This window comes from Oncorhynchus mykiss, chromosome 3 (genome assembly GCF_013265735.2).
Source record: "Oncorhynchus mykiss isolate Arlee chromosome 3, USDA_OmykA_1.1, whole genome shotgun sequence".
NCBI classification, from domain to species: Eukaryota; Metazoa; Chordata; class Actinopteri; order Salmoniformes; family Salmonidae; genus Oncorhynchus; species Oncorhynchus mykiss.
Window position 1 is genome coordinate 49407872 of NC_048567.1, and position 22927 is coordinate 49430798.

Sequence of the window (22927 nt, forward strand, 5' to 3'; positions counted from 1 at the left end):
TTAAATAACTTTCAATATATTTTCTAAAATGTTTTATGAGTTGGAGAGCACATTAGGAGGGATGTTAGACCATTCCTCCATACAGAATTCTTACAGATCATTGATGTCCTTCATCTGTGCTTATGGAATGCCCTCTTCAATTCCAACCACAGGTTTTCAATGGGTTTCATGTCCGGAGACCGAGATGGCCATTGCGAAAGGTTGATTTTGTGGTCAATTAACCATTTCTTTGTGGATTTTGATGTGTGCTTGCGGTTATTGCCTTGCTGGAAGATCCACTTTCTCTCAGCAATTGTAATAGTATAAAATAATAGAATTTCCACAATTTCTTGAGCATCCAATATAGCTCAGTATTTTAATTATTTATTTTATGCTTATCTTTATTAATGGTGCCAATAATTTCAGACCCCACTGTATGGCCCTATCTAATTCCTGGGAACCTGATATGCACAGAGAAGGAATATGGCCTAGCTGACAATCCCAGTGCCTTCATATTGTGTGAGTTCTAAGCAGATCTAGGTCATTCTGAGCACTGCCTTCCATTTTCTATCGCCTTCATGGGGGCCCGCGCTGCACAATGTGTGCACAATGAGCATTGCGACAGCTCTTTTTTCCCTGTTTTTGTGACACACTGGATTCTTCTCTCCCCCTGTCAGATGGGACTTGTTATGATGTGGTATTACCCACAGCTCGCTCAGAGCTGAGACAATTCTTATCTTAGAAGAGACCTCTAGAATAGAAGCAGCTGACTGACAGACCCTATACTACTCTGCAATCTCCAGAAGTCCAGTATAGAGAGACACACTAGTGCACAAACGGAATACACATTGAGCACTAGGAGTAACATGAGACCTACATTAATTTTCTACACTGAAACAGCTATGTAGCACTTTTTTTTTTACCTAAGGTCCTAGGTTATAAATAAGATATAGTAATCTTGTGTTATCCACTTCTTGCATAGAGATCTTGCACAATGGGAAAGTGTGTGGTCATTGCCCTAAGATAAAAGCTCTAATGATGCTGTCCCCATTACCTATGACATGGTTATGACATGAAGCAGACACCAGGTCACCGGGCATCCCCATGTACATACCAAATGAGATGTCCCCTGTGCCAGTCTTGTCAAACAACTGAAAGGCAACTATGAAAAGGGCATCCGGGACACACAGAATCGATTCAAAGGCCAGAAACTCCTGGAAAGAGATCAGTCTGTTTGGACAAGAAAGAAAGAGTACTATCTGAAAAAAAGGACATGTCCCTACAAAGCCCAAAGAACATCAGCAACTCAAATTTTCACTTGAGCACACCAATAACTGCAGCCTACCAGATTCATTTACATGAACGTTCAAGTAAAGTTCAAGTATAACATTTTATTTTGCCCATATTTATAACATGCTCTACAGTCTACAGTATAATGTGGATAGGAATGTGCTGTTTAGTGCTATTTCAACAAGATGCTTTCTCGAGTCTTCGGCATTATGCACATAATATGTCCGCTTATCTTATCAGGTGGATATTCAATCAAACAAGCATGGGTGTTAAACAACTGATAAAGATGGCTATTCAGGCAATCTGTGAACAACCTTGTGACCAATCATTAACCTAACTTCTCCTTGCTACGGATTTCTCTTCACGACGCCAATACATGTAACATTGTGAACCCCATTGTGTGTATCAACATGGGTTACGTTGGGATCCATGTAGGTAGTGGAACTGTCATCGAAATATGTTATGATCCTTTTTTTTCCTCACAAAAAAAATCAGACTTACCCATCCTTGCTGGTGTCGGCTACTCCAGCAATCAGCTGCACAGTCTTGCGGTTATGGTCGGGCTGGTTGTGCAGACCCAGGAAGTTCTGCACAAAGTCCCTGGGGGACATGTAACGCACCCCATTCTCAACCACACTGGCATACTGAAGGGGAGACAAATAAATACAGGTTAGTGTTAAATATACATGCTCAGAAACTCAATATACAAACTTATACTCGTTCAAAACTCCCTCCTTGAAGTCCCTTTCCCAAAACAGCCCGTCTTTGTATTGCATCACTGTTCCCCCAACAGCTATCAGACATTTTTTTCAAACTTATGACAATAAATGATTTGTTCAGACAACCTGATGCAGTGTCTGTCAAAGCAATGCATTTTGTCTCCGTAGTTATGCTTAGTGTGATTTATATTAATCCCATCATGTACTTTTCAGACATCGCATCAAAGCTAGGCAAAAATATCATAGTTCAAAACAATCTTGTTTTTGCAATTCATCGTATTCTATTAATTTCTTTGAGTTGTTGCAGTGAGTAAACAGACTTCAAATGTGCTTTCAAAACACTTTCAAGCTTTATAATACCTTATACAGAAACATCTGGGAGATTTGTGGTTTAACCCACAATAAGCCAGCACGAGCTGTAGTATAGTGTAGGAAACCATCAAGGCAACAAAGCTTCCCAAACCACTATCATGTTAATTGTCACAATCATGTATGCAGATAAGTGCAGTGCAGTATACTATATTTAATATACAATATGGGATGTTTAAGTATAATGTAACAGATAAGTACTATAGCAGTGTATATAATGATATGTGACATTAGGGCTTTAGCTGTGGCAATGCAAGGGACTGCCAAGTCATCTGAAAAATATATTTCTCAATCAATCCATGTGCACTACTTAGAAAGAAAAAAGGAACAGCATTGTTTTGTTTCTGCTATGCTGCAAAACATGCAACCCATGCACTGGTGTTGCTACCTCTCATCTAGGCTTAAAGAAACAAAAGGTCAGTTTCAGAGTCAGGGTTGGGTTACAAGCTGGAGCACTGCATGAACTGGCAACATAAAGGCCAGGCTCTGGGTGTACAGCCAAGGAGAGAGTGAGAGAGAGACCGGGAGAGAGCGAGCAAGAGAGACCTTCACAAAGAATGCATTTCAGACCACATCTCACTGCACACTCTTTCGTTAATATTTTAAGTGAAAGTATTAATTCCAAGCAATTTATTAACCCATTTCTTCACTACATAATTTGGCATCAACTCAACATCACAGTAAGCCTCAAGTGCTTCTTGATAAGATTAGGCAGGTTGGACAAAATGGCCCATTCATCCATTAATTAACTATATGTTTATGCCTAATTATTGCATGTGTGTATTAGAACAGCTATGCCTAATATAACTTGGTGTGCGTTCAAGATAAATCAGTGCAGTGTTGTGTGAAGAAAGAAGAAGATCCTAAAATAGTACAAGGTCAAAATAATAAGTCCCTCCTTGGCGCTATCTGTTGCTAGAGGCATATTTTCCTCCAATCAATGGCCTTACACCCTTCAACTTGGTACTGTGTGTGACTTTGTAAAGCAGAAGAATGCATGGTCCAAATTATTAGCAAAAACAACTGATTCACCCAGACATCTGAAAATCCTAGCCAATGTCACAGCCTAAAAGAAGTCAGGGAAGGACAAATTCCTCCGTGAAGGCGATTCAGAATTAGTACAAGCATTTGTGTGACCTTTCCTTGTAGTATTCGACAGTAGACGCAACACACTCAGTGTATCTCTCTGTGTGTGTGTGTAACTGTGTGTGTGTCTGTGTGTGTGAGAGAGAGAGAGACTGCTGGCCTGCTGGCAATAATATATTTGTTTAACTGTAGCTTTGCCATACAATCAAGGTTATAACCTTATACCATTGACGACAACCAATGTAAAGTTACATGCTGTTTTCAAATCAAAATTCGATTTGTTCCACGCACCAAATACAACTGGTGTAAAATGTACTGTGAAATGCTTGCTCATGAGCCCTTCACCAAAACGCAGAGTTAAAAATAATAATAATACAAATTAAATTGTAACAAAAGAGGAATGAAATCAAATATACAAGAATGAAACTATATACAAGGAGTACCAGATCAATCTGCAGAGGTACAGTACAAGGTATCTAAGGTAGATATGTAAATGAAAGCAAGGTAGATAATAATACGAGTTGAACTGCTGCATTCAGACTAAAATAATATAAATAATTGTGTTTTTAGTGCCATAGCAATATTGGGTTAAAGATCCACTTGTGAATGACAGTCTTACCTTCAGAAATATAGTCCTTAGTGCATTGGAATCGCCTCTTGCGGTTGTTTCTACCTAAAACATACAGTTGGAGTCATCAAAGCTAAGCCCTGATGAATCTGGTAATGCAATGAGAGTTTGAGAATGACATAGGACGCAACGACTCTGCATTGGCTACAATGTAATACAATCATTACTGCAGAGAGTAATCGGTTGCTTGTCTCTGAAGTTTCGATGTTTGAAAAAGCAATAACACAGAACTCGTAGTATACAGTTGAATATCAGCCCTGCCAGCAGCAAGTCACCTTTTCCATTATCATTACTGAACCGGCTACTCGACCTTCACAGCAATAAACTTGTTATACTATTAAAGTAGCTGAACAACTTCCATTAAATCAGTAAACGAAAATCTGTAACAACGTAAACATTACTCAATTCGCTCTCCAAGGCCGAAGTGCCCACGGAAAGATGCTGAAAGAGGACCATTCTGTTCGTTTAAAAAAAGTAAATAATATATGCTTCCGCATCAATAAGCTTAAGTCCTCATCCAAAATAAATAAACAACTTAAATACAGGTAATATTCATTTCTGATAGGAAATATTGGCAGAGTCACCTTGACCGCCATGCTGGGTGTGACGTCACGTTGACTAGCAGCGCAGGCGCTTGGCTACTGTAGCCTTTGATTCTGTGATAACAGCATGACACTTCTGAAGATGACCTAAAACATACAGTTGGAGTCATCAAAGCCAAACCCTTATGAATCTGGTAATGCAATGAGAGTATGAAAATGACATAGGACGCAACGACTCTGCATTGGCTACAATACAATACAATCATTACTGCAGAGGGTAATCGGTTGCTTGTCTCTGAAGTTTCGATTTTTGAAAAAGCAATAACACAGGACTCATAGTCTACAGTTGAAGATCAGCCATGCCAGCAGCAACATTCACCATTGCCGTTATCATTACTTAACCGGCTACTCGACCTTCAGAGCAATAAACTTGTTATACTATTAAAGTAGCTGAATAACTTCCATTGGATCAGTAAACGACACGTTGTAACAAGGTAAACATAACTCAATTCTCTCTCCATATATGCTTCCGCATCAATAAGCTTAAGTTCTCATCCAATAGAAATAAACAACTTAAATACAGGTAATACTAATTTCTGATAAGAAATATTGGCAGAGTCACGTTGACTAACATGCTGACCAGACCAGACACGTCGCGTGCGCGAGCGTCGCAAAATAAATTTAGAAATCCATGTTATTCAATTATTGCACCCACACTGCTAGCGCGAGCCAACGAGCGTCTGCGACGCCAAGGGCTAAAATAGAAGTCGTTCCTATTTCTGACGCAGATCGCGCTGAAAGTCATCTCCTCATTGGTTTATAGAAGCAGGTACCCACATGCCATCTCCTCATTGGTTATACCCACGTGGGTGATTGAAAGACGAACTTTGTTGCGGTTGTCTGGTAATAGAATTAAAGTTTAGATGGATCACCATATAAGTTAGAAAATGAAAAAGCCTGGAAGGAGGAGAGATGACTAGAAACGATTCGGTTGGCCAAATTGTTGGAGTAGAGGTCCTTGTGCATTTCAGGTAATATAACAACTCAATGTTTATATCCCAGGACAAATTAGCTAGCAACAGCAAGCTAACTAAATAGGACAAATTAACGTTAGCTAGCAAGTGCAAGCAAGCTAGCTGAATTGCCATACATGTTTAATGCTTTTCGACCAGTCCCCAAATTAATGTCATTGGTTCAGAGTTTGTTTTGATATTTTAACCTGTGTGTCGAGATTGCGTTTGGTGTAATTCTGTGATAACAGCATGACAATATTGAAGAAGACCTACATATCCATGTCTTTTAAGCGTCTGCAATGTGAGTAGGCTAGCTGTCAGCAGAGTCTGGCATGGTTCATGTGGTCATGTAAGAACATGATGATGATGATCTGAACCTGCAGATACAGTATTTTATAGCATGCATGCTCAACTAAAACAAATCATCAGATTACTAGGCTACCCTACTTGTGCGCAAAGTGTAACATGCTGACTAGACCAGACACGTCGCGTGCATGAGCGTAGCAAAATACATTTAGAAAGCCATGTTATTCAATTATTGCACCCACACTGCTCGTGCGCGCCAACGAGCGTCTGCGAAGCCAAGGGCTAAAATAGAACTCCATCTCCTCATTGGTTTATAGAAGCAGGTACCCACGTGAAATCCCCTCATTGGTTATACCCACGTGGGTGAATGAAATATAACTGTTTTGCTGGTAGTCGTGGTAATACAATTTAGATGCATCACCATATAAATTTAACTATAAAAAATCCTGGAAGGGGAAGAGATGACTAGAAACGATTCGGTTGACCGGTTTATGTGTGGATTAATTGTCGGAGTAGAGGTCCTTGTGCATTTCAGGTAAAATAACAACTCAATATTTATATCCCAGGACAAATTAGCTAGCAACAGCAAGCTAGCTAAATAGGACAAATTAACGTTAGCTAGCAAGTGCAAGCTAACTAGCTGAATTGCCATACATGTTTAATGCTTTTCGACCTGTCCCCAAATTAATGTCATTGGTTCAGAGTTTGTTTTGATATTTTAACCTACGTCTCGTGATTGCGTTTGGTGTGGGGGGGCAAAATACATTTATGCACGATCCGCCGGTTTGGGTTCCGTGTTACCACTGTGTCACCACTGTGTGAAAACCTCTACAAATTATACTGTCCAAAATTATTATACGTTTTCTATCATTTTAATGAAATGTGAGCTCCAGTGAGGTGCACAAGGGTCAAATGTTGCATTACTATTCATGTCCATCCAGTATCCAGGGACTATTATAGGGGATGAATAAAAAAATAATTTGAAGGATTTTGTGCACTTGGAATATGAAATGTCATGAAAAATACAATTGAGATGGCAACTGTCTGGCTTGTTTTCTCTTTGGTTTCAATACTTGATTTCTCATAAAACCATCCACAGCTCTTTTTTTTTATTGCATAAGAACATACTTTATTATCTGCTTTGTGAAGAAGCTCTGTATGATAATGTTCTGTTACCCCAATGATACAAAATCTCTAAAGCTTAAACGAGAAACAGTCTACCCACAAACGTAAATAGGCCGCAACAGATCACATCAACTTTTATTGGTTGCGTACACAGTTTAGTGGAGATGTCATAACGGGTGCAGCAAAATACTTGTGTTACTAGCGTGCAGTAAAATGTCAAATAAGTACATAAATAATACTATAGGTGATGGTTGTTTAACAGTCAAATGGCCTGGAGATAGGAGCTGTTTTTCAGTCTGTCTTTCATCAACAGACACAAACAAGTTACACATTACACATTGCACAAATTCTAGACAAAAGTTCAGGAAAGAAAATTCTGGTTCCACCAGAAATATTTCATAAAGGTCAGAGATCAAGCTGCATGTATTGCCTCCATACTGACACCCTAACACATAGCAAGAGAGTAAAAGGCGTTGTTGCAGGAAAGGGATAATCTAGTGCTGTCAGAGTAGTAGGTAGGGGTAAAATTATAGTGGCTTAAACATGACTGTGTGGGTCAGTCATTGGTGCTTCTGGAGGACAGAATTGCCATGGCAGGGATGATAGCACAGCATTACCACAGTTCAGTGTTCAGCCATGCACTCTCCCCCAGAGAGGCCATTTATTTTATTGAGCTATCACTGTACTGTAATCCACTTTTTGAAAGACAATTTTCAAGGTTCAAATTCTTCATTTAAGTCTGCGATGGACTGTCATAATGGGACATTTAAAGGGTCAATTTTGTTTACCACAACATAGTGTGCTTCCCTCTTGGAGTTCTAAGGCTATTTCGTGACAGTACGCTTTGTTTTTTTTCTCTTTGTGGGAGTACTATAAAATAGAAACCACAGAGGATTTTTTAAATCTTATTTAAACTTTGTGTGTGTGAGGAGGTTGGTCGTTTAGAAATCAAATAAATAACAATAGTTAATAGTTCGTGTTAAATTGTGGGGGGAAATGAAGTTGTATATTTTAAAAGGATTCACATGTTCAGGCTACCAGTAGCCTATGTAAAATAAAATTAAAATAATAGAATATCATAGAACACGGGTACAGCATCAAATCCTCTCATTGTAAAATAATAACTTGTACACGTGTACAGAGAAGTGTTCTATTTTTTCCATCAATTGGTGATGCGCAATCGTTTGTGGTTAAAGTGTAGCACACGCTGGAAGGGTATGCTAAAAAAATCGATGGAGAGCGCGATGGTTAAAGAAAGGGATTTCTTCCGCGTACACCAGATGCGGCGGAAATACGTAAGCAAACAGGAAGTTCTTGGTGCGTATTTTCCGCGGGCCTTTGACGAAAACAGAGATGCAACAGTGTACAGAAATGGCGGGTAAGTAATAGCTACATCAATTACGTCATATAAATGATTTAAATAGACAAAACCTGTCTTATGGTTTGTATTACAAGTTGTATGACAGCTGTGCTTACCTTTTTTTGAGTTTTCGAGGGCGTGGTATGTTGCTGTCACAGGCAATCCAGATGGAAAACAAACAAGCTAGCTAGGTAGCTAACTGTTAGCCATAGCCAGAGGCTCTGGCCCTAGCTAGCCAGCTTGCTGAGTCAGTGATGATGGTGTGGCTATTCACAAGCTAGCCAGATCCTGAATGTAGAACTGCATCGCATATATAATAATATCTTTGACTGCATGTTAGCAATGGCTTGTAACTAACTGGTGTGCAAATGACGCTAGCAAGCGACTGACTGTGTTGTGCAATGCTTCACCATGGTGTGTTTATTGTCGCTTCAATAGCTCAATGTTCAATGCAGGTCGATTAACTAGCTAGCTATGCAGCGCCAGTGGCTGGCTGGCTAGCTATCTAGCTTCCTTTGTAAACAAGAATAGGGCTGCTATGTATTGTCTTGGTGTTCAAATCAGAATGGAGAATTATGTAAATGTAGAAGCTAGAAATGGTTTGTTTTGATCCATAGGGATGAACCCAATGGAGAAGAAGTTGGCAGAATATAAGTGTGACACCAACGAAGCAATCAGCTTAAAACTAGGTTTGTTTCATTCATCTACTTATTTAGCTTTGTGTAATCTTATACTTTTGGTTTAGGATGTTGAAAGTAGCTACTTTCGCTGGAATTTGTAGTTTGGTAGAATACACTTTGAGTGTTTCATATTCATAATGCAATATTTTATGTTGACTGACTATTGACAACACCCTCTAACTCAAAGAATTAACAACAACTATTTATCTCAGTCCGTTTCGCAGATGATTTGGAGGATGAAAGCACGACATTCCATCCAGAGTACAGCCACCAGCTTTATGGTGATGAGTGAGTATCAAACCTGATTCAACCCTGAGGTCTGTGTGAATGTCAAACCTGAGGTCTGTGTGAATGTCATCTGCATGTGATTTCTACATCTGTGTTCTGGTTGCATGACTAAACCGTTAATAACAGTATTGTGTGAATGCTAACTAATTTATTCACTTTTTTTCTTCTCAGTGAGGTGGCTTTTGGATACAAAGGCCTTCAGATTCAGCTGTACTACAGTGCTGGAAACCTGAGCACCCTCTTCAAAGTGAAATACTCAGCCAGAGTCACAGAAAAGTTTGATTGTGTGGAGGTAAGATTTGTTTGAAATGATGCCCTTTGTTACTTATGCCAAGTGCGGTAACACTGACTCCGTTTACCTAAAAAAGAGCTGTCCTGTCAAACTATAGGCATTCAGAGATGGGGCCCCATCATATTGTGAATGAGGTTTTCTTGACCACATGACTTGACCAGGGAAGACTCTGGGTCTTGGTGATGATAGACTATAGTTTTTCCTGGTCAGGTGACTAACCACCCTCAGTGCCCTTCTAGTATCTTCTCTTCTGAAACTTGTCCAGTTTCCCAGCCTGCTTTAGTTTGAGGTGAGCTTTTTCGGTGGGTTGCTTTGTGCATGTTTCTGTGGCCCGTTTCTGTGTGTGTGTGTGTGGGGGGGGTGTTGGCTCAGCCATTGATTTGAGTTGTTCTGTGATAGGCTGCAGGAAATGGAAATATGTCCTGCTTGGGTGTGTTTCCCATAAGTGTGTTTTTATCAGGAGGGAGATCACTGAAGAACTTGGTGCATGGAATGAACTCCAACTACAGTTCGGAACCTCTGCCAAAGTCATCAGCTATTCTTTATAAAGTAATGGCCAATAACGCTTCACTGGCTTTACACACAGCATTGATGTAATTGCTGCAGTAACATTGCATTAACACATTGTAATTTAGTCATTGTATGGACTTGGCTGATTTTCATTATTACACAATATCAAGAAGACAATGATAACTTATACAATTACAGCATTTCTATATTTCTAGGTGGAACGTTTTTTTAAATTGATTTAACCAGGCAAGTCAGTTAAGGACAAACTGTCACCTAACCCGGATGACCCTAGGCCAATTGTTGTGCCACCCTATGGTACTCCGGACGGTTGTGATACAGCTGGGGATCGAACCAGGCTCTGTAGTGACGCCTCTAGCACTGTGATGCCACTCGGGAGCCTGTTAGTAGGATAAACTAAATGTTGTTTTCCACTAAAATTGTCAGAATGGGAAGCAATTGCTGAATTGAATGTGAAATGCGTTGACAGTAGTAACATTCTATATAAGAAAAGCAGCGGCAATATCCTTTTTTAGACACCTATCAGTGCAAATGTTTTTCCTTAACTACTTGTTTTCTTATTTCAGTATTTCCAAAACTGTCTATACTGTTCCAAATACTAAATAGTAGAGGTCGACCGATTAATCGGAATGGCCGATTTAAAGTTTTCATAACAATCGGAAATCTGTATTTTTGGGCGCCGATTTTGCCGATTTTATAATTTTTACAAAATTATTATTTTATATATATATATCTATCTATCTTTTATTTAACTAGGCAAGTCAGTTAAGAACACATTCTTATTTTCAATGACTGCCTAGGAACGGTGGGTTAACTGCCTTGTTCAGGGGCAGAACGACAGCGTTTCACCTTGTCCGCTCGGGGGATCCAATCTTGCAACCTTACAGTTAACTAGTCCCAACGCTCTAACCACCTGCCTCTCATTGCACTCCACGAGGAGCCTGCCTGTTACGCGAATGCAGTAGAAGCCAAGGTAAGTTGCTAGTTAGCATTAAACTTATCTTATAAAAAACAATTAATCATAATCACTAGTTATAACTACACTTGGTTGATGATATTACTAGTTTATGTAGCGTGTCCTGCGTTGCATATAATCAATGCAACGCTGGGGGATGATTTAACAAAAGCCCATTTGCGAAAAAAGCACAATCGTTGGACGACTGTACCTAACCATAAACACCAATGCCTTTCTTAAAATCCATACACAGAAGTATATATTTTTAAACCTGCATATTTAGCTAAAAGAAATCAAACATCAATGCCTTTCTTAAAATCAATACACAGAAGTATATATTTTTTAACCTGCATATTTAGCTAAAAGAAATCCAGGTTAGCAGGCAATATTAACCAGGTGAAATTGTCACTTCTCTTGCGTTCATTGCACGCAGAGTCAGGGTATATGCAACAGTTTGGGCAGCCTGGCTCATTGCGAACTAATTTGCCAGACTTTTACGTAATTATTACATAACATTGAAGATTTGCAATGTAACAAGAATATTTAGACTTAGGGATGCCACCCGTTAGATAAAATACAGAACGGTTCCATATTTCACTGAAATAATAAACGTTTTCGAAATTATAGTTTCCGGATTCTACCAAATTAAGGACCAACTTAATTTGGTAGAATCCCGAAACGATAATTTCGAAAACGTTTATTATTTCAGTGAAATATGGAACCGTTCTGTATTTTATCTAACGGGTGGATTTTATCTAACCTAGATTTATTTTAGCTAAATATGCAGGTTTAAAAAATATACACTTCTGTGTGTTATTATGTTAAGTCTATGATTTGATAGAGCAGTCTGACTGAGCGATGGTAGGCACCAGCAGGCTCGTAAGCATTCATTCAAACAGCACTTTCATGTGTTTTGCCAGCAGCTCTTCGCAAGCACAGCGCTGTTTATGACTTCAAGCCTATCAGCTTAATGACTGGTGTAACCGATGTGAAATGGCTAGCTAGTTAGCTGGGTGTGCGCTAATAGCGTTTCAAACGCCACTCACTCTGAGACTTGGAGTAGTTATTCCCGTTGCTCTGCAAGGGCCACGGCTTTTGTGGAGCGATAGTTAACGCTACTTCGAGTGTGGCTGTTGTCGATGTGTTCCTGCTTCGAGCCCAGGTAGGGGCGAGGAGAGGGACGGAAGCTATACTGTTACACTGTCAATACTATAGTGCCTATAAGAACATCCAATAGTCAAAGGTATATGAAATACAAATGGTATAGAGGGAAATAGTCCTATAAATACTATATTAACTACAACTTAAAACCTCTTATCTTGGAATATTGATGTCTCATGTTAAAAGGAACCACCAGCTTTCATATGTACTCATGTTCTGAGCAAGGAACTCAAACGTTAGCTTTTTTACATGGCACATATTGCACTTTTACTTCTCCAACGCTTTGTTTTTGCATTATTTAAACCATATTGAACATGTTTCATTATTTATTTGAGGCTAAATTGATTTTTATTGATGTATTATATTGTTCAAATAAGTGTTAATTCAGTATTGTTGTAATTGTCATTATTACAAATAAATAAAAATCAGCCGATTTTTAATCGGTATCAGCTTTTTTTGGTCCTCCAATAATCGGTATCGGCGTTGAACAATCATATTTGGTCAACCTCTACTAAATAGTACTTGGAAGTAAAAGCATGGCTGAATAATTTCTGATGATAAAGCCAGCGTTGACCCACGAGTGTCCACCTCGTTAAGGGTTTAGTGCAGCTGGTGTGAGGTAGAGTTAGGGAGCAGTAGAGTTCAGGCTGCATCTGAAGTGCTTGTCTGTGAGTGCGTGCTCACTGTGTCTGGGTGTAGTGCAGCTGGTGGGAGTTGGAGAGGATGGGCGCTGTGGGACAGTGTTCAGCATGCAGCTGCTACTCCAATGGAAGACTTGTCAGTGATCACCTTAACCCTAAACCAGCCAAATGCTATAATGATGGACTCCACACAGTCAAACAATTTTTGTTCTCAGTCATTGTTTCATACTGGGCATCAATAGTGAAAATCTGGAGAGAGAAATAAATCAGTTGGTGTCTGTTAGCCTAGGTGTAAAGTGTATAACACGTAAAAATGTCTTGTCAGGATTTTTATTGCCATATGTAGATTGTTTGAGGCTGACGCCATTGGCAATGATTATTTTGAGTGGAAAAGTCGAGGCCTGTAATTTTCATCATATGTACACTTCAACCATGACAGACAAAATGAGAGAAAAAATCCAGAAAATCACATTGTAGGATTTTTAATGAATTTATTTGCAAATTATGGTGGAAAATAAACTTTTGTTATTGACCAAATACTTATCTCAATACTTTGTTATGTACCCTTTGTTGGCAATGACAGGTCAAACGTTTCCTGTAAGTCTTCACAAGGTTTTCACACTGTTGCTGGTATTTTGGCCCATTCCTCCATGCAGATCTCCTCTAGAGCAGTGATGTTTTGGGGCTGTTGCTGGGCAACACCGACTTTCAACTCCCTCCAAAGATTTTCTATGGGGTTGAGATCTGGAGACTGGCTAGGCCACTCCAGGACCTTGAAATGCTTCTTACGAAGCCACTCCTTCATTGCCCTGGTGGTGTTTGGGATCATTGTCATGCTGAAAGACCCAGCCACGTTTCATCTTCAATGCCCTTGCTGATGGAAGGAGGTTTTCACTCAAAATCTCACGATACATGGCCCCATTCATTCTTTCCTTTACACGGATTAGTCGTCCTGGTCCCTTTGCAGAAAAACAGCCCCAAAGCATGATGTTTCCACCCCCATGCTTCACAGTAGGTATGGTGTTCTTTGGATGCAACTCAGCATTCTTTGTCCTCCAAACACGACAAGTTGAGTTTTTACCAAAAAGTTATATTTTGGTTTCATCTGACCATATTCTTCCAATCTTCTTCTGGATCATCCAAATACTCTCTAGCAAACTTCAGACGGGCCTGGACATGTACTGGCTTAAGCAGGGGGACACGTCTGGCACTGCAGGATTTGAGTCCCTGGCGGCATAGTGTGTTACTGATGGTAGGCTTTGTTACTTTGATCCCAGCTCTCTGCAGGTCATTCACTAGGCCCCCCCCCCGTGTGGTTCTGGGATTTTTGCTCAACGTTCTTGTGACTGAGGTTGTGGACAGGTGTCTTTTATACTGACAAGTTCAAACAGGTGCCATTAATACAGGTAACGAGTGGAGGACAGAGGAGCCTCTTAAAGAAGAAGTTACAGGTCTGTGAGAGCCAGAAATATTGCTTGTTTGTAGGTGACCAAATACTTATTTCCCACTTAATATGCAAATAAATTCATAAAAAATCCTACAACGTGATTTTCTGGATTTCTTTTTCTCATTTTTTCTGTCATCGTTGAAGTGTACCTATGATGAAAATTACAGGCCTCTCTCATCTTTTTAAGTGGGAGAACTTGCACAATTGGTGGCTGACTAAATACTTTTTTGCCCCACTGTATTATAGAACACTAAATCAGATCACGTTATCAGCCTTTTTACCTCCAACATGTTGACTACTCTAAATCAGATGTGTACACATGGTCAATTATATCCCGACGATAAAAGGCTTTCAGATGAAACTAAATGTTCTAAAGGTGCATTGTTGCGTCATCAATACCAAACTATGGCTTCTTTTACGCAGGATTGTGCAATTTAATATCTAGTATATAGGAGAGAGCCTTGGACAATATGACTTGTTTGTCCATGGTCAGCTCCTTGTTCTTCAGAAATGCAGTTGAACAATTACAATGGTGAAGTGGCATTCAGCTGCAGGTGCATTACTTCCAGTTGGATATTAGCTGATGTCTGAAAGGAGAGGAATTAGCACTGTGTTCTATTTGCCTTTTGTAGTGCATTTTTTTTCGGGCCTTCTTAATTTCCCTGTTTTCAATGGCGAGCAGCACGGGTCTCTCTACAGAAGTAATACCCATCGGGTATGTAAATGGTGTGAAAGGGCTGCTTAGCAAGTTAATACAAGGTGTTCTTGTGTCAATCCTTGTGGAAATGGATACAATGCAAACATCACAGCTGAACCAAGCACACATTCTAGTGAGTAAAAAGTCCAGGGGGAGGGGCCCTTTGTCTACCAGGCTCTTTGAAACGTGGGGGCAAATTCATTTGATTGAGTTCGCCAGGGTTAGAGGAAAGGCCTCTATTATGGATGCCCAAGGCTTTTTTTTAAGTTGAGATCAATTCATAAAATTTTATTGCCCAGTGAGAAGCAGAAATACTTTATTGTGGGGACTTCATAAAATATTCATGGTTTAACATAAGTAGTAAATTTATTCAATTAAGTGCTCTTTCACCGGGGGGGGGGGGGGGGGGGGGGTCCTTGTCTGCTCAGCCGACAGTCTTAATTGCCTAATGGTTCTCCTTTTTGTGGCACAAAATATGTATTCTTCCACTTTAATTCCTTGTGTTCTCTGTCAATCACGGCTGGAGTATAGCCTAATTACAGAACAATAGGACCTTGTTTTCTCTGGGGGGGGGGTCTTGTTAGTGATTACATATGGAAGAGGAAAATGGAAAAATGTCCACACACTTCCTGATTATTGTCTAGTCTATAGTATAGTTGGTAAAAATAAAAACATGTAATAAAGACCTTGGCCATTTTTTGTTATCGATATGATGACACTATATCAAAGAACAAACACATTGTACTCTGGGGAAATGACTGTTAGAAAGACCTGTGCTAAATGTTGAAGAAATGGGGTTATTTCAAATGTATGTTGGAAGGTGATAAGATTGTAAATGACCTCCCTAGCAAAAACGTATCTTGTTGGTAATCACACTTTTCAACAGAAATGGAGCAATGCATATAAAATACCAGGCTGCTTTTCCGTGTACAAGATGCTGTGAGTTTGTGTTCTACTAAACCCTCTTTCTTTCCTTCCTGCAGCCTGATGATGTTGAAGGGAAGATCCGGGAGATCATCCCCGCTGGGTTCAGCTGCAACACGGACGACTTCACCTCATTGTTGGAGAAGGAGACCAACTTCAAACCCTTCGGCACCCTGCTTCACACATACAACGTCCACAATGTGGAGGAGGGAGAAGACTTTACCTACCAGATTCACAAGGTTCACATGCTAGTCCTTGCTCTTACAATATACAAAAACCATTAGGTTGTTGTACAGGGCAACAGATATTAGTGCTTTCCATGTCTACTGTACGACTTGCAGATTATTTCAGTGTAAGAGGGTGATCTGCTTATTTATCATGACTTTGATTGTCCTTGCACCTTCTCCATGTGTTGTGTTCCCTAGGTGGACTTGTCGTGCCCTGGATTCCGAGAGTACCACAAGCGCCTGCAAACCTTCCTCATGTGGTTCATTGAGACGGCCAGCTTCATCGACGTGGACGACGATCGTTGGGACTTCTTTCTCGTGTGAGTCTCTGCCCTCCTTAGCCAATGTCACTCTCCCCCGAACCCTTCGTTGTCTCGTTGAGAAACAATGGGCTCCTTTTTGAGGTGCTCACCACCAATTTATCCGACCAGTTTGATTTATATTTTCCCTGGCCATTTGAGAATTCTTGATCTGGCAAGAGTCGCCTTTGTGTTCAAACCTCTTTTGTAAAAAAAAATTTTAAAAATTAAATGTAAAATGTTTTGGGGCAAGAGCTGAATTGAACACGGTTGTCTTTTGAAACACTGAATGACATCTAAAACAGTAAAAAGAGCCCCTGCCAGTTTTCTTTAGCCAACCAACTATTAAGAGTGACAATGGGCAAATGGACTGCAATGATGTGGAGGGCCTCGATTTCCCCCGTCTAGCCCCATCTCCTCTTCTAAATTGCAGTCCTCCAATTAAGTGCATAATGTATTCCGGTTGCAGCAGGTGTATAGATCGGACGGTCTGGCTGCTCCAGCATGTGGACACTGAAAAGGGGCACCCGGAGAATGGAGAGGAGAAAATGGCCGCGGCCTGGGAGTGTGCCTGGAATTGACCCGCTTGTCTTTGTGTTTTATCTGCAGATTTGAGAAGTACAATAAGGATGGGGAGACGCTCTTCGCAACTGTTGGCTACATGACAGTTTATAATTACTATGTGTATCCAGACAAAACCCGACCACGTGTGAGGTAATTGCTAGGGGTGCACGTGCCTTCCCATTCTTTTGTACCAAATACCAGAGGAAAATTATACATTTCGGTCTCCCTTGTCCTACAAAAAATCCCAAATTACTGGCTTATGTATCCAACCAAATGATCAGTGTCTTGGGGGGGGGGGGGGCTTTTGGCTGTAAATAAGCATTTGGATTGATGGACATGAGAACAATTTGTTACGTTTCTTATAATCAAGTGAAAAATTGCTCCCTCAATTTTCGCTTAATTAGTACATCATTCTGTCAAGTGTTTTTCTTTTTTTTTTTTTTTCTTTCCATTCAGTCTTTAACATTGGTCATGTTTCAATTTTAATCACGTTTACAAGGATTCCCCGTGTGTATGAAGTGAAAGAGGGTTAGGTTTGTGAGGTCTGTGAAGCTGTTCTTTCATGTCTTTGTGTATGTTGACCTGGTGTCCTTCTGAACAGCCAAATGCTGATCCTGCCGCCGTTCCAAGGAGAGGGTCATGGAGCCCAGCTGCTGGAGGCAGTGCACATGTTCTACTGCAATCTGCACAAAGTACAGGACATTACAGGTGTGTGTGTTAACCTAATTGTGTTACTTACATTATCTTATGTTTCAAATTGGGGAGGAGGCTATGTGCTAGAGTTTCACACATACAATTACATGCATGTATTTGCATAGTATAAAATACAAAGCAGTTGCACACCAATATGCTGAACAAAAATATAAACTCCACAATTTCAAAGATTTGACTGAGTTAAATTAGGCCCTAATCTATGGATTTCATATGACTGGGAATTGAGATATGCACCTGGTCAAATATACCCCCCCCCCCCCCAAAAAAAAGGGCCTCAGGATCTCGTCACGGTATTTCTGTGCATTCAAATTGCTCTCTATAAAATGCAAATGTTCTCGTTGTCTGTCGCTTATGCCATAAACCCACCGTCACCATGGGACACTCTGTTCACTTCACAACGTTGACATCAGCACACCGCTGGCCCACACAACGCCATACACGTGGTCTGCGGTTGTGAGGGTGGTTGAACGTACTGCCAAATTCTCGAAAACAACATTGGAAGTGGCTTATGGTAGAGAAACTAACATTCAATTATATGGCAACACCTCTGGTGGACATTCCTGCAGTCAACATGCCAATTGCACGCTCCCTCAACTTGAGACATCTGTGGCATTGTGTTGTGTGACACAATTGCATTTTTTTGTGGCCTTATGCAATGATCATGCTGTTTAATCAACTTCTTGATATGCCACACCTATCAGGTGGATGGATTATCTTGGCAAATGAGAAATGCTCACTAACAGGCATGTAAACGCATTTGTACACAATTTGAGAGAAATAAGCTTTTAAGTGTATGGTGAATTTCTGGGATCTTTTATTTCAGCTCATGAAACATGGGACCAACACTTTACATGAGGTGTTTTTGTTCAGTGTAGTTGCTTTGCATAGGCAAATTAAATTAATAACAGAAGCACCTCAGCTCCCCTGTCCAGAGGAGCACCCTGATTTTTCTTGTCTATTTTTTTCCCTCCTATTTTGAATGGGGACATGGAGGGACAACTCCTGCTAGAAGGAGGTCTTGTTCCATGTGGCTTTAAATCCGTTCCATGTTGCTCTGCACTGAATTCTTTCAACAACAAAAAACAGTGGAAGCTGGATATATGTAAATTTGAGCAGGTTTAGCAGTACTGGGCTTGTTACATGCAGCCACAATCATAGTCTGACAATGGTGTAATTATTTGACTGTGTCAGGAGTCAGTGGGACTTGAATATAACCCCTTATTAAAAACTGTAGCCTTAGATGTGTTGGTGTGGTAATGTGAACCGTTTAAAAATATATATTGAATATACCTAACATTTGATGTAATTTTGTGATATACACTGAACTGAAATATTAATGCAATGTGTGTGTTTAGTGTTAAATGGAATCCCAAGCTTGTTTAATTATCGTCTTGTTCTCTTCAGCTGAAGACCCCTCAGAGAACTATGTGAAGCTGAGAGACTACGTTCTGGTCAAGCTTTGCCAAACACTGCCATCATTCTCCACAGACAAGCTTCCTTTGGGCTTCAGTGACGACATGTCCACAGAGGCCAGGGAGAAATTTAAGATCAACAAGGTCAACTGCAACTTCATCCACAGAGCCCAGAGGAGGATATGTTTGATTACTGCACTTTCTGAGGATAATAAGGCTTTTTCTTTTTTTACTTTCACAAAACCATTAATGGACAAATTCAGTCATTAACCCATGGCTCTCCAGTCCTAGAGGGAAAAATGTGCCATTCCATTTAAACCAGTGGCCACTCACTTCAAAAGTGGCCCCTGCTTGACTTCTCTTACTGCACTTTGTCCCATTTTATATTATTAGTTTCTTGTGTCCTTCTTGTATGTAGATGATTATCACAGCTTTCTACCCATGATGTGGAAAGACCAAAGGCTTGTTTCTAACTGCCTCAGCTCTTGTGTGAAGCTCCAGGCACTGTTGTTGTACCAGGAGGTCCTTAATATCTCTACTAAGGAATGGTTCAGTCTTTTCTAGATGATGAGGAGACTGACTACGGTTTCTTTTTAAAGGCAGTAATAGCTCTGTCCTGTTTTTGCGCCTACAGAAACACGCACGACGAGTGTACGAAATCCTGCGTCTGAGGGTGACGGACATGAGCGATGAGACGAAAGCAAGGGATTACCGTCTGGAGGTCAAAAAGAGGCTATTTGCCCCTACCAAGGTTCGTTTTTATAAGAGAGGGCCGCAGCTTCTCCAGTGAAATTCCCTCCAGCAGTGTCCGCCTTGTGCTTTAGTTTCTAGTCCAATGGAGTTAGCATTACACTGTACAGACAACCTGCTAACGGCTGTGTAATTCCCTGTGGGCTTCATCAGTGGTTAATGGCTGTTAGTCACACTATTTAACCAGGATCAATCAAGTTGATTTGATAATTGATTATACAGCGCTTCTCCAAGTGCTTAGTGTTTGACAACTTGTGACTTTACATACATGGTTTCAGAAAGGGCGGAGAACGAGGCCAAGAATATGACGTGCACTTCATCCGCTTAGAGCTACTTCGGCTGTGTTTAGACAGGCACCCCAATTCAGATTTTTGTTTTGAATTAATTGGTCTTATAACCAATCAGATCGGCTTTGTAAAAGATCTGATGTGAAATGTTCTAATGTGATTGGTCAAAACACTAATTAGTGGGAAAAGATCAGAATTGGACTGCCTGTCAAGATGTAGTCTTGTTACTTATGTTGTGTGACTTTATCCAGAATCAGGAGAACGATTATTCCCCAGTTGCAGGAAAATGTCTGGAGTACCAAAAGCTTATTATAGGATATACAATGGAGCACGGCAGGCGTCCATGGTAGTGTTACCCCAGGATTCAGTTTCATTATGCAGGATTTGCATGCCATTGGGGGGGGGGGGGGGGGGGTAATTTAGGTGGAAGTGGGTTGCTGACATCACACATTCAAGCCGTTAGAGAAGCTGCTTGCCAAATGGCACACGTTTCATATCAGCACTGTTACTGTGCTTTTGAAATCTGATTTTAAACAAACTGCAACTCATTTTGTATTGACAGGCTAACATTGATTTACATATTATGCATGTTCCATGACCTGTAGTTGTTGAGTGTCTTATTGAAACCCAGCATAGCAACCGTTAGAGGATTGCTGTCAACAGTGTAACCGCACATTTTGGGCAAAAGGCCAACGAGGAAGAAAGTGTGGCGGAAAAAGGAAGTAGAAATTCCTTTGTAGACTCTGGAGTGGAGAGATCTGGTGGCCAGATGCAGCAGGCAGTTCCTGTGGAGGTTTGGTTTGTAGCGAGCCCATCTCTCATTGAATGTGTGGAGGGTTACACGTTTCTGCTCACCTCTGCTTCTCTTATCCCCCATTCCAAAGAGAGAGAGGGTGTGTGCCCGCCCGTGTGTGAACACATGCTTCTTTTTAGCATTGTCCCCAAAATACACAAGTGAGGAATCTTGGTCCATGTCCAGAATCTGTCAGCACTCATGCAGACTCGATTACAGAATCATTTTCCTCCCTCCCCCCTCCCCTCTGACTATTTGGCTTTAAGATGCTGTCAGGTCTGCAAAATGAGGACCCACAGGAGGAATAATACTCAATATAAACTTGCTCTTGTCTGTTAAATGTGCATTATGTAAGATTAGCTGCTGCTAACTGCATCAAACTTCTAAAATACACCCCTCTTAACAGATGCATTTGCATAATACCATATAGCATTTAATAGCCTCAAAAAAAAAAAAACATGGTTAACACAAGCTAATTATACAAAGGCTTGGGTGGGAGGGGCAATGGATTTCAAACACACGCTGTGCATTAACTAGTGGATTTTTTTGTTGTTGTGTGTGTGTGTGTACTTAGAAGAACCAGCGGGAGATGACCAAGATGATGAAGTGTCTGCGGCCAGAGGAGCTGGCGTCCCACATCAGTCAGATGGACACGGCGCTTCAGCAGGAGGAGCTGGAGAAGAGCTACCAGGAACTACTGGCCGAGTACAGGAGAGTCATCGAGAGGCTAGCACAGGCCTGATCCAGGGGGCCTAATGTCAGCCCTGCCTACCCACTGTAACACAACCCCCCCCCACCCTGGCCCCTTCTCCTACCCTTCCTCCTTTCCACTGGTGGTCCTAGATGTACAGTAGTGGTGGAGCTGTGCGGTGCAGCTGGTTGGCTGCCTGGGGAAGGCCCACTCTGTGTCCCTTGTGTGTAATCACGCTGTGTGAGCTTTAGTGATTTGGCAATCATTCACAGGTGATAGGAACACCATCCGTACGGTCTGGCTGGGCAGAACATGCCTCCTTTTCATATAGAGAATAAGGGAGAAAGGTTTTTTTTTTTTTTCAATATCTGTCTAGCTTTTTCCTGAAGACATGTTGGTTTTGAAGCACTTCATACTGAAATAAATGTTTTTTTTGTACATTGATCAAACTGATTTGTCCTCTTTATTGACTCTATTCTAAAGGGTAATTTCAGATTCACATGTTTTATAGTTGTTGGGGTAATGTATTACATGCAATAATTATTGCTCTGTGATCAGTTTCCCGGTAGCTACTATTGTACTGTTAAAATAATTCATGTTGAGAAAAATGTGTAAACTACAGTATTCTATTTAATGCCTTCCTACTGTTAACTGCATCCTGATTGTACCAGAAATTGTACTTTTAAGCACAGTGGATTTCAACTGGACTGAATATGCATTTATACAATATCAGTTACTCTATTTAGTCTAATCAATTTACAGATGTAATTTTGTTCAGGCACCCTCTTGTGGCTAATGCAACTTCTGATTGCCCTTTATGCTGAGTGTTGGTCTAATGAGCGTTATGGTTTTCAATTTAAAACCTCTTTGCCTCTGCATTACCCACTTGTCCAAAGCGCTGTGATGAATAGCCATCTATGCATACTTTCACACATTGTTGCTGAATCAAGGTCTCCAGGTTCATTTTCCTTTTTTTCCTCCACTTCAGTTGTAGGAAGTAAAACCTCGTAATACTTGACCAGCTCTGATTTAAATTGATCCACTCGTGGCCACCAGGGGTGTCATTTCACTATTGGAGACCAGAGCATGTATTTTCCTGTAATGTGACTACTATACAGTGTACAAAATATTAAGAACACCTTCCTAGAATGGACTCTACA

At 40.6% G+C, this 22927-nt stretch overlaps 2 protein-coding genes across 6 annotated transcripts in view; one reads left to right on the forward strand and one right to left on the reverse strand.

Moving 5' to 3' along the window:
* LOC110520101 (calcium-binding mitochondrial carrier protein Aralar1) overlaps positions 1-5242 on the reverse strand; it is a 22621-nt gene extending 17379 nt beyond the window's left edge. Inside the window, exons 1-5 of one of the 3 annotated variants that reach the window (XM_021597152.2) lie at positions 4993-5242; positions 4656-4760; positions 4063-4116; positions 1771-1913; positions 1094-1209 (exon numbers count right to left, since the gene is read on the reverse strand). In XM_021597152.2, the coding sequence (XP_021452827.2) occupies positions 1094-1209; positions 1771-1913; positions 4063-4116; positions 4656-4667 (325 nt within the window). In that variant the 5' untranslated portion in view covers positions 4668-4760; positions 4993-5242. Of the gene's footprint in view, positions 1-1093; positions 1210-1770; positions 1914-4062; positions 4117-4346; positions 4610-4655; positions 4761-4992 lie in introns of those variants that run through there. The other 2 variants (XM_021597151.2, XM_036974412.1) reach the window with 2 other exon arrangements.
* A 378-nt stretch (positions 5243-5620) lies between these two features.
* On the forward strand, positions 5621-22211 carry hat1 (histone acetyltransferase 1). 3 transcript variants are annotated; one of them, XM_036974420.1, is made up of 11 exons: positions 5621-5644; positions 9035-9106; positions 9310-9385; positions 9557-9677; positions 16090-16269; positions 16456-16577; positions 17166-17270; positions 17722-17828; positions 19239-19390; positions 19881-19997; positions 21651-22211. In XM_036974420.1, the coding sequence occupies exons 2-11, from the start codon at positions 9037-9039 to the stop codon at positions 21816-21818; spliced, it is 1218 nt and encodes a 405-aa protein (XP_036830315.1). In that variant the 5' UTR covers positions 5621-5644; positions 9035-9036; the 3' UTR covers positions 21819-22211. The 3 variants fall into 3 exon arrangements, with proteins under 3 accessions (XP_036830315.1, XP_021452833.1, XP_036830314.1); XM_021597158.2 differs by lacking the exon at positions 5621-5644 and adding an exon at positions 8293-8435; XM_036974419.1 differs by lacking the exon at positions 5621-5644 and adding an exon at positions 8546-8608.
* The last annotated feature ends 716 nt before the right edge of the window (positions 22212-22927 follow it).

Excerpts from the sequence above, each read along its gene's own strand:
- hat1 (XM_021597158.2), top strand. The coding sequence starts at position 8,411 with ATGCAACAGTGTACAGAAATGGCGG. Across the intron at positions 8,436-9,034 it reads ACAGTGTACAGAAATGGCGG|GGATGAACCCAATGGAGAAG; the intron begins GTAAGTAATAGC and ends TTTGATCCATAG. Across the intron at positions 9,678-16,089 it reads AAAAGTTTGATTGTGTGGAG|CCTGATGATGTTGAAGGGAA; the intron begins GTAAGATTTGTT and ends TCCTTCCTGCAG.